Genomic DNA, 10804 nt, shown 5'->3' with positions numbered 1-10804 from the left:
GCAGTTGTAGGCTCAAGTGGGGCATTTTTTTATTTTAATTACTGACACCACACAAATGGAACACTTTTCAAGTGTGCTTTATTTTCCTAACACTGCTGTTGTTTGGGTAAAACATTAATTTCCATATGGAAATGTTTCCAATTTCAAATATGGAGCAGTGCTCAGAGAAATGGGGTCCAGAGTCCCAGTGGGGATTTAGGGAATTAGGAGGGTGACCACTGGAGCCCCTGGTGTGAGGTGGGAGCACTGTGCTGGGGCAGGGAGCATGCCTGTCTCCAGGGCTCTGCAACAACTGCTTGTGCCTTGGAAGAAGAGAGGAATTGTAAGTGAAGCTTGCACTGAAATCTGGTTTTCCTGCATATAAAATTTAAAATGGAATAACTGCTTGCAACATACCAGTTCACTACATTTTGATGGGAGCTGTCAAGTAGCATTGTAGAGTTTTTCCACTTCACATGTAAAGCAGGCAAATTTTTCCTGATGCAGGGGAATTTTGGTGGAAATTTTGAATGAAACAATTTCTGCCAGGATTACCTCACAGAGTTTTACCTTACACATTTATTTCTTTTGGATGATTCATCTCATTTCCTTTCAGTATGTGAATCCATAGGAGTTTATAGCTTTATGCACTCTAACTCAGTGGATTAATCTCAATGGGCCAGCCAAGTAATGAATTTTTGCAATGCAAGCAAAAATTACATAGCAGAGTTCATGTAGTGGTGTGTGGACTTGCAGTTCATGCAGCTCATATTCAGATACAGTGCACTGCAAAGTTAATAGCATCAAGTTCTCCCTCTTTTTCTTTCCCTGCAATTACCATGCATATATGAGAGCTTTTCTCATACAGACCCCCCACAGCCCTCTACATCATCTCTGGTGCTTTCAGTAGCCCCTGGGAGGCTCTCACAGCTAGACGTAGGGAGTGGGGCCAACAGAGAAGTACACACTTGAGTGAATAATCTCTGAGGCCTCTGCAAAGTCATCTGACACCCCCTGAGGCTGAACATTTCCTCTGCACTGGGTTTTAAAGAAAGCCTGAGGCTTTGTTTCTCTAAGCAGTTGAGCTGCTCCAACAGCCTGCTGACTCTGAAAGAGATTCTTTTATCCCCCATCCCTTAATTTGTGGCTGGCCCTCCCTGAATTTATTTGGCTCATTACCCAAGAAGATAGCCACCTGCTTTCTTTTTCCTAATTATTGTTCCTCTGGGCTAACAGGTCTGTACACTGATGGAGCTGGAAGGTGGCACCAGGAGTGGGATGGGTGGTGAGGAGCAGAGAGGGATGTACAAATGGACTCCTTGGCAGGGGGAACCTGGGAAGCAGCTCAAGTGCTGTTTGAGGTGCAGCTTTTCTGCCTCTGGGAGAGCAGCCACTTCACCAGCACGGATGCAAACTCCTGGCAGACTCCAGGGTGAGTCAGCCACGGACCTTAACTGAACAGGCAATTTAATACCACAGAAAAGACAATAAGGGTTTTTTTTTCCCCAGCCTCTATCTCCTGAGCCAGCTAGTTGTGGGGTTAGAGAAGAACCAGGCCAACACAAGGGAGCGTTCAAGAAAAGCAACCAGGTCCAATGCTGGCTCCATGAAGCCTGAAAAAACATCTCACCTGTAGCTTCCTCCATTCTTGGTTCTGAAGGGAGACCTACAACAGGCTTTTAAAAGATGAGCCTAAAAATGGAAATCTAATTGTGCAGACTCTAAAAACTGCAAATGCATTTTAAGCACTTCACAGAAAAAAATGAAACTTGCTCCCTACAAACTTCCAAGTGCCAAAGGAGCTGCCAGCACATTGCTTCACCCCTTGTGTGCTGCCCCACAGGCACAAATCATGGGGCTGGCTGATTGAGTAAGGGATGAAGGATGAAATCTGTGGCAGAGCATCTGTTCCCAGGCTGCCCAGGAGCTTTGCTAAGGAGAAAAGAGTCTACAGCAATACAGTCTTCTCCAGTCAGCAGATTGCTCCATATATTGGGAACAGTGACTTTTCAATTAAGTTGATCTGCCTGTGTGCAATTAATTAAGCAATGTTCAAAGAAGAGCCTTGGATGATGCAGAAAGCTGACTTTGCTGATCAAAGTGGATTTAATTGCAGAGCAGATTTGTGGTGAAGCTGTGGAGCCAGCTCTGCCTTTTTGGGCAAAGTAGGCCAGGGTGGGTATCCTGTTAGCATGGGTGGGTTGGGACCTTGGTTGGCGCAGGTATGTCTGTCACCAGATTCAGAGGAAAATAGCTTTATTTTTTATCTCCTAATGTGAGGAATACACCAGGTGGAGGGTGGAGCTGTGGTTGGATCTTGGGCTTGCTGCTATCAGTTATGCAGTGTTAACCGGGCACAATTTTCTAAAGATATTTTTACAGGTGCAAATCCACCCTAAAGGCACATGTGTACGTGACTCTTCCCCAGCACACCATGATGCGGTGGGAGATTAATTTCTGCTGCCAGAAACAGGAGGTCTCTAATCCATGTATCATGTTTAGAGCAGATTGATACCAGCTACTATTTTAAATATTGGTGATGCAACAAAAAGTTTTTTGTCTATGTCTGATTGTAGGACTGACAAGTGTGTGTAACCCTTCATAAACTGCTCTTGTCAACAGCTTCGTTATTAAACACAGGCAGTCAAATATTGTGAGTCAATATCTTTCATATTCTTCCTCATCCATATCACAAATTAAAAGTCACTTAAAAAGAGTTTATTAAAAAGTAGCACTGGTTTCTTATCTCAATTGCCTTCTGATTACACTTTGACCTACACTGCTTTCCTAAATGAACATGGTGATTGCCTCTTGGAGAACTGAGATCTTAAATAGAAGAAATAATGTATTTACATGATAAACAGCCAGCTAACTGGCTTCTATCTTATAAATAGTCTAGCAGGTCCCAGGAACTTTCTCTAATTACCATCATTTCCCCCAATGCTATGTGTCTGGGCTCAGAGCATTTATAGATTTTCATCCCAACAGCAGTGACAGTGTGGCTTCTTGTCCCATGTCCAAGGGAACCCAGCTACCTGAGCTCTTCCCACGTGTCCTCAGGTGGGAGCTGAATAGGAGGGAAATGTTTGATTACAACTGAATGGTCCTCAAAAGGCAGAAATTATGCCAGGATTAAGCCAGAGTTAAGGGGTTCAGGGAAGACCTGGCATGGAAGGAACTGGTGGGACAATATGGTAATTTTATTATTGCCTTTCCCCTCTGGGGGCCATAATTACACACATTGGAGTTACACACAGTCTGCTGTACCAGTGTGGTGCTGAACCTCAGGACCTGGGCTGCCATATCATCTTCTAATTCAAGGGGGCTGTCCAAGCAGGGGACAACTGGAAGGCCTCTGCTCCTGCTTAGGTGTTCCCAAGGCCAGAGATGATTTCCCTGCTGGGCTCAGAGCGCCTGGGAAGGTACTAAGCAGGTGCTAATGCCAGGGGTGTGCTTGGTCTCAGCCCACCTCCAAAATATGTTTTGCAAGTCTCAAGCTGCTGCAGCGGGTGCAGGTGCTGAGAGGGAACCCGCAGGCTGCAGTGCTGAATTCAGCCTAGCCCTGAGCTCTGCCATGTGCAGTGAGGGCCAGAGGGACACAAGTGCCCCAGAAGAGGCTGCTCCTGGGCACGGAGGTCTCCCCTCCTGCTGCCTATGTCTGCCAGAAGGGAGGCACACACCGTGGCTGCAATGTCAGGAGGAGCATGGCAGTGGTGTGCAGTGCACAGGGTGAGGCTGTGGGAGCAGAAACCTCGCTGTGCTGGCACTACCCTGGCTGAACCCTGCCTGTCCCCTGGCCTGCCACAGTGCAGGGGACCAGGGAGTGCACGCAGCCCCTTGAAGAGGGGGTGGTGCAGCTGTCACCCCAAAAGTACGGAAGGCAAAAAGGGCCACCTCCTTGGGCCCGCTGGCTGCTGGAGCTTCTGTTCCAGGGGAGCAGGTCTGTCCTGTCCTCATTCCTGCTGAGGGCTCAGAAGAGGCCGCCAGAGCTGAGAGGGGCGATGATGATGGGGGCATCCGGTGGGGTGAGGATGGGTGTTGTGTCCGATGTGGTCTCCTCAGCCTCACTCTCCACATCCTCCAAGTCCTCGCTGACAGAGGGGATGATCTGCACCACCTTCTCCTGAAAGTGCACTTGCTTGCGAGGGCCTGGCACGGCTGCTGGCTGGACAGGAGTTTCTGGGGCTGAGCTGCTGTCCTTGCTGCCCTTCAGGATGCTCTTCATGTGGCCCAGGAGTGAGCGGTGCTGCTCCCTCTGGGCCCCGTGGAAGGTGTAGGTCTGCTCCGTGTCACCAATGATGGTTGGGGCTGCCTCAGTGGCGGAAGGGTCCACGTACTGACCCGCCTGGGGATGTGTGTCTTTGTGCCCTGGGCTCTTCCTCCTCTTGCTCAGCAGGAAGTAGGCCAGGGCAGTGAGCACCAGCATGGACCCTGGGGACAAGACTGTGTTGGCTGAGGGCTCTGGCTAGTGGGAAGGCCTTGCCAAGCAGCGCTTGGTCTGGCTAGCCCAGTGCCATCAGCCACCAGCCCAGCTCCCTGCACATCCCCACCCCACCCCTTGACAGACCATGCTCCTCTTCCATCTGCACTACTCCCCACCCAAGCTTCTCACCAGGGATGGTGACATGCCAGACGAGGACAGGATGCAGGAAGCAAGCCACTGAGAGCAGCGTGTACCCCAGGAATTTCTGGAAGCTCCCTGGGCATCTAGCTCGCTTCCAGAAGGCCTGTGCCAGGAATTCAGGCTTGTTACTGGGGAGAGAAAGAGAGGTCCTTGTGGCATGAGGCACCAACCATATGCCAAGATTTGGTCTTAACCACGACCCATCTAAATGTGCAGATCCTCACTCTGGTTTGTCAGAAGATGGGTGTGCTTTTCAGGGAAGATGAGCAAAGCCTGAACATCTCCTGTTGGGAGAAGAGCATTTGCCAGAGGCCAGCATCTCAGTGCCTCACTAATCAAGTGCCTACTATTAGGAGTAAGGTGTTGCCTCTAAGCTGTGAGGAGTTTTGAGTTTCTGCTGGAAGACAGCAGCAGTGCTCAGCCTCTGAAAAGGACATAAGGATTGTTGACATTTAAACTTTAACTTCTCTGGAGGGAGCTGAAGCTCACCCTGGAGATCTGGCTCTTCCTCCAACCCTGGTACCTTGTGCCTACACACTGTGTTAAGCAGATGCTGAAGACCAGGATTTGTTGTGCTGATGCTCAGGAAATTAGGGCACAAGCCTGGGTTAATACAGGTTTAAATGGCTGTGCACATGGACCCATTTACCTCCCCCCTGTCTGAGTGCACTTGCCTTGGCACTGGGGCAGGACCTTTGGTCTGGCACTTGCAGCTCCCCCAGATCTGGTGTTGCCTGTAAGGGGCAAGGTGCCTTTGGGAGGTCCCACCGTGGCTGGAGAGTAGTGGGCAGGGTCTACTCACGTGAAGCACATCTCCAGGAACAAACTGATAAAGAAGAAGCCTTCACAGACAGTAACTGCAACCCCTGAAAAACTGAAAGGTGGAGCTGTCAGGGGAGCAGGGCTGTGTTTGCTTATGTTCTGAAGGTGGGTGGAAAGGGCACAGGGGGCCAGAATTTACTATCCAGTTCTCAACACAGTCTGTATGCTGGGGTCTGAACACCCTCTGCTCATCTGGTTTGTGGAAAATTCACAGCCCTTCTGCCCCTGGGGAATCAGCTTGCAGCTAGTGTTCCCTCTGGCCTGCCTGACTCTGCAGTAGCATTTCTTTTCCTAACAGAAATCGCTTATTTTTCTGAAAACTCAGTGTGGAGATCTGAAATACCCAAAGCCTTGGACATTGTCTCCTGCTGCTGCTGCAGTCTAGTCTGGTGCTACATATGGTGGAGGGGTTGACCTTGTCATCCCAGCCAGCTCTGATTTCAAGGGCAAAAATACTCACAGCAGATAGAAAGCCAGGCTTTTAAACTGTCCTCGCTGCAGGGTCTCTACGCCCACACCGATCAGCACTAGAAAGAGAAGGTAGGAAAGGTGCTGACTGCAGGGTTCATTCCCAGTTCCCTTGGGTTAGTTCCCAGCTCCCAGGATAAATGTCCCCATTTCCCCAGGGGCTAGCAAGGCAGTTTCTTCCATGCAGGGCAGCATGTTAGGACTGCCAGCACCAGTGATTCATGCTGACACACCCACCCAGAAGAGTCAGAGCTGAGCGCTGCCCTTGACATAGAGCCCTGAAACCCATCCCAGCTGCACCCCTCTGATGGCAGCCTTGCCACTGTGTGGGCTGGGAAAGGTGCTCTGGGAATACCAGCTGGCCTTGGACAGCTGCGGGAGGCGAGCAGCAGTGTCCTCTCTTTGCCATACTGCCACATCTCAGCTGCCACAGGCCCACTGCCCCATCCTCCTCTGCCCAGGTCCCCCTGGGGCCTGCCAGCCCCACTCCCTTGCCCTCCCTGCTTGCCCAGTCCTGCTGCACCCAACACGAGGCTGCAGAGCAGGGGAACTGTGCCAGCTGCCTTCACGAAGGGCTGTAGCCATAGCATCAGGATCCCTTGCTAGGCAAACAGAAAAACATATAATGGGAGCAGGCAGATTAAAAACAGGGAATGAACGTTCTCTCAGTGCCTCAGCCAGTACAGAACACCAGGGAGTCAGTTTTAGTGGGATTAAAAGTATTAGCAAGGCTAAAATCTTTGATGGATTGGCCAATAGCTTCAGGGGATGGAAAATTTTCTTCAACATCCTTCAGTTCCCTTCAAGATTATTTCTAAAATGGAGCAGAAATGTAATGCCTCACACCAGCTGCAGCAAGTTGGTCAGTACATGCTAATTCACAGGGCACAAGTGTCAGCCATGTGGAGCTGAATGAAGTCCAGCTTTCACAGCCAGAGCAACCCTCTGTCTGCACCTGATGCCTCCATCCCTCAGTGAGCAGTCCCCACCCACCCACTGGTGCTCAGGAAGTTCACCACTGCTCCTGTTCCGTGCACACTGGCCAAGGTTTGAGGAGCAGGCTGGATCCATTTCTCTGAGCTGTGGTTTGCCCCATCTGGAGAAGGCTCCCAAAGAAGGACACAGATCAGTGTCCATCCAGACTGCAGTGTAGGTCAATGCCAAGGGTCAGCTTTCCCATCTGGGCTGACAGAAATCCCTCTGTGTTTTCCCTGTGTCTCCTGCAGCTGCTGGCCCCTGTCAGCCAAGGGAACTTGTGGGACCCATGTGCCACCTTTCTACACTGGCTTTCCAGCCCTGAGCAGAGCAGGGAAATCAGTCTCATCAGAGGGCTGTGAAGCTGCAAGAGCTGTGTAATCCTACATGCAAAGTACTGTCTTTTACTGTCTTGTGACTGAGGACCATTCTTTTTAATCTTCCCTACAAATGTGGAGTTCATTCATTCCCATTCATTCATTCATTCAGACGCTGTGGATGAATACAGAATACTACAGCTTGGCTGTTAGCTCAAGCCTCTGCTCTGGATGGGGAGATTTCCTCCTTTTGCACAGCTTCTGCTTTATCCACAAAGCTGTTTGGATGAAGAATCTGCAAGAAAAAAAGGGTTGTTTCGAGGTGTTTGTTTGGACTAGTCACTGCCTTGATTTGGATCTTGTCCAAACCATGTGGCTAAAGGCACATGATTAGGAATTAAATGGTTGAAAGCATGAGAATTAAGAAATAAGTAGGAAATCTTTCCTAGATGCAAAAATCACAAGGCCTAGAATCACTGAACTAGAGATGCTGCAAACCCTGCAGCAAATCACAGGGCTGACTGGCGACTCTGGGCTAACTTGCCATGAGACCAGTTAGCCATTTTCTGATACAAAGGAAGCCCTGCAGCCTCACCATTGCAGACAGCCATTACACTTCAAGATCCTGGGGGAAGGGGAGGTTTATATTATGTGGGTAACTTGTATTTACTAGCAGCATAAGGAGCTGGCCAGGCCTTCTCAAAATCAATTAGTGAGGCTGATGCACTCTCCATTTCACAGGGTTTTTTTTCAAACAAAACCCATGGGAATTTCTTCTGCATGGTTTCCATTTCATTCAAAAGCCTCACACACCTCATCAGGCACTAAACACTGCATCAAGCTGATTTCTTACTCCATTGAAATACACAGAGGAATAAAACACAGGCACATCTCAGTCTTCACGGGCCTTTTGGGAAAGTCAGGTGATACTGGGTATGCACCAGACCTATGGAAAAGCACTGTGAGTTGTAGTGCAGCTCTCTCTGACCTGATGCTAAGCAGACAGATAACTGCAATACTCATTTAAAGAAAAATTTAAAAAAAGATGTGCAGATGCTGCAGAATGATGAAAAGAAAACATGCAGGAGAGAAAGATGATATTCCACTAACACATTTCTACATTGTAAACTACTTTCAATTTTGTTGGTTTAGCATTAGTTTTCTCATGGCAACAAGCTCAAATTTTCTGCCAGAAGGGTCTCCGTGAATTTCCTTGGAGTTTTAAGTGAGAATATGACCAGTGTGAGGCTCATGGGGGCCCAAAGGCATGGGGATGAAGAAACTAAGTGATCTCCATTTCCTGATTAAAGCTTTGTCCCATCTCCCAGTGCTGCAGTATCACCATGACGTGCACTTATCTACTGGGAGTTTGTATAAACTCAGAGACTCAGATCTCTCTGCCTGTTATCAGTATCAGTCCTTTAAAGCACATTCCAGAGCCTCCATCACCCCAGCCGTGTCCTTGGGAACCTGTGCACACTTCAGCTGACCTGTGTGCTTTCTACTTTGTCCCTGGGTTGAGCAAAGTGCCTCTTCATGACTGTCTGCAGCTCATAAAGGAAATACAATGTAGGAGGGCCTGCTGTGACTTACTCTGCAGTGTCTGACTGAAATCTCTGGGGTTCTGAAAGAGGAACCACAGGCACCACCTCAAGTCACCTCTCACCAGGAACCTCTGGTTCACCCTCCAGCCTTTAGACAAATCAGACCCTTTGATCTCTGCTTTACTGATGGAGAAACTGAGGCAGAGGGTGCTGCCTGTCCTGTCCCATAACAGCTAGTCAGCAGCAGTGCCAGAGTCAACCCCTGAGCCCTCTGCTTTGGCTGATTCCCCAAGTCCCATCTGGAGATGCTATCTGTGAAATGGTGTTTCATCCTCCTGAGTGAGACACTGTGTCTGACATCTGGTTCAAAACACCTGGATTTCATCTGAAACCAAGCACTTGGGTGTGTCACCAAACCCAGAACATCCTGGTCCAAAGCAGCCCCTGGCAGCAGGTGGGAGGATACCCCAGGTACCAGGTGGGTAAATTTATGGTGTTTGTACTGCAGCTACAACCTGAACTGCTCTGAGCTGCTCCCCGACAGGCTGCTAGAGAGGCAGAGCCATGCTTTTATAGTAACTATGCCATGATGGCTGGGACAGAACCTCTCCATCCTGCCTGGCACAGGACATCTCACCGTGCACACTACAAGGAGCTCCTCCTTCATCTTCACATCCCACAGTGTAGCCCGGCAGTTTTGCACAGCCATGAGTATTTTGCTTTTCAATCTCATTCACATCTTGCCCTATGACTATGTCTGTTTTAGAAGAATACAGTTTAGTTTTGTTTTGGTTGGTTTGTTTTTTTTTCTTTTGGCATGCTTTTTCTTGCCCTCTGAATGTTGGCCCTTCCTTTCTGATGTCTCACTGTGCCTCCCACAGCATTTGGAAAGAACCCAGCCAGGCAACCACCACTCTCCCACCCTGAGTCCAAAAGCAAAAGTGAGCAAGTTTTCTTGTCCCCCCTCATGGGATGGGGCTGTGGCTGCAGCTGGCCAAAGGCAGGGAGGCAGCCTGGAGGTCCCGGCATCCGCTCAGTGCCTTTTAGTGCCAAAGAAGAGAGAATCTGCTCTTACCTGCTGCGGTGGAGATGCCCAGCAATCGGCAGGTGTACTCCAGGGCACTCCAAAATGCCTTGTGCTGCATGGCGAAGGATGAAGGCTGCGGTACAGCCAGGCAGGAACTCCTGGGCTTTCAGAGCCCCCAGCTCAGGCGTAGCCCAGCAGCTCCCAGGAGCAGGCAGAGCCTCCCGTTCCCTGGACTGAGTGACCTTCCCGAAGGAAAGGGCAGTGCGTGCAGGACTGGCCACCTCCACAGGGCCTCCCAGGGGAGGGTGGTCGGAGAAGGAGCTGCCACCCCAGGGAACCGGCCAGCGCTGCCTGTGCCGCTCCCGTGGGGGCTGCGGAGAGCCGGCCTTTTCCTCCTGCCGCCTGCTCCTTCTCGGCCGGGGTGATTAATGATTGCTGAGGCAGGGGTGCGGCTTTGGGAGCAGGGGTGCACGGCCTTCCCTGCTCCTGAGGTGGACGCTCTGGAAGCCCAAGCTGATTAAATGAACGTGAAGTCATTAGTGCTGTGCAGCTCCCGGCAGGTTAACCATTTGTGAGGATGACGATGTTTGCTCCTGGCAAGAGAGCAGCACGTTTCTGGCAAGTCACGAGGGGCACCCCAGGCCCAGTGCCTCCTGCAGCTGAGCCCCGGCCGAGGCTGCTGCTCTCCGTCCAGGCTCCAGCTAGCACGGCTTGGGAAGTCTGTGCTGATGTGCAACCACGGGAACCAGATCAAACATATTCAGAGGGGTCCCACAGACTTGGGACAGAACAGCAAGGGAGATCTGATTTTCTTTCTTTTGGAACACCAGTGAAATGCATTTTTGTTTTGTAGCTGCCAGAGCCGTTTGAACAACACCAGGGTCTCACAAGTGTCATAATGTATGGAATGAGCTGCACAGGACTCTGACCTCTTTGCCTTGCATTTGGTAGACAGCCTGGGAGTCCTTGGCTTGTCCCTGCAGGACACGCTGCCTCAGGAGAGGGGCAGCCCTATGTACGTCTGAAGGACAAGACAAGAAAACAGTGG

General features: G+C 50.2%; 1 protein-coding gene across 4 annotated transcripts; it reads right to left on the bottom strand.

Moving 5' to 3' along the window:
• Nucleotides 1-1601: 1601 nt before the first annotated feature.
• Nucleotides 1602-10252, bottom strand: TMEM72 (transmembrane protein 72). 4 transcript variants are annotated; one of them, XM_039709446.1, is made up of 5 exons: nucleotides 9805-10252; nucleotides 5886-5952; nucleotides 5406-5477; nucleotides 4592-4731; nucleotides 1602-4410 (listed from the first exon to the last, which is right to left on the bottom strand). In XM_039709446.1, the coding sequence occupies exons 1-5, from the start codon at nucleotides 9872-9874 to the stop codon at nucleotides 3950-3952; spliced, it is 810 nt and encodes a 269-aa protein (XP_039565380.1). In that variant the 5' UTR covers nucleotides 9875-10252; the 3' UTR covers nucleotides 1602-3949. The 4 variants fall into 4 exon arrangements, with proteins under 4 accessions (XP_039565380.1, XP_039565381.1, XP_039565382.1 ...); XM_039709447.1 differs by lacking the exon at nucleotides 5406-5477; XM_039709448.1 differs by lacking the exon at nucleotides 5886-5952 and having other exon boundaries at nucleotides 9805-10249.
• Between the last annotated feature and the right edge of the window lie 552 nt (nucleotides 10253-10804).

Source organism: Passer montanus, unplaced genomic scaffold (assembly GCF_014805655.1).
Source record: "Passer montanus isolate IOZ18808 unplaced genomic scaffold, ASM1480565v1 scaffold21, whole genome shotgun sequence".
In the NCBI taxonomy this organism is placed as follows: domain Eukaryota; kingdom Metazoa; phylum Chordata; class Aves; order Passeriformes; family Passeridae; genus Passer; species Passer montanus.
This window is presented reverse-complemented; position numbering and strand designations above follow the sequence as displayed.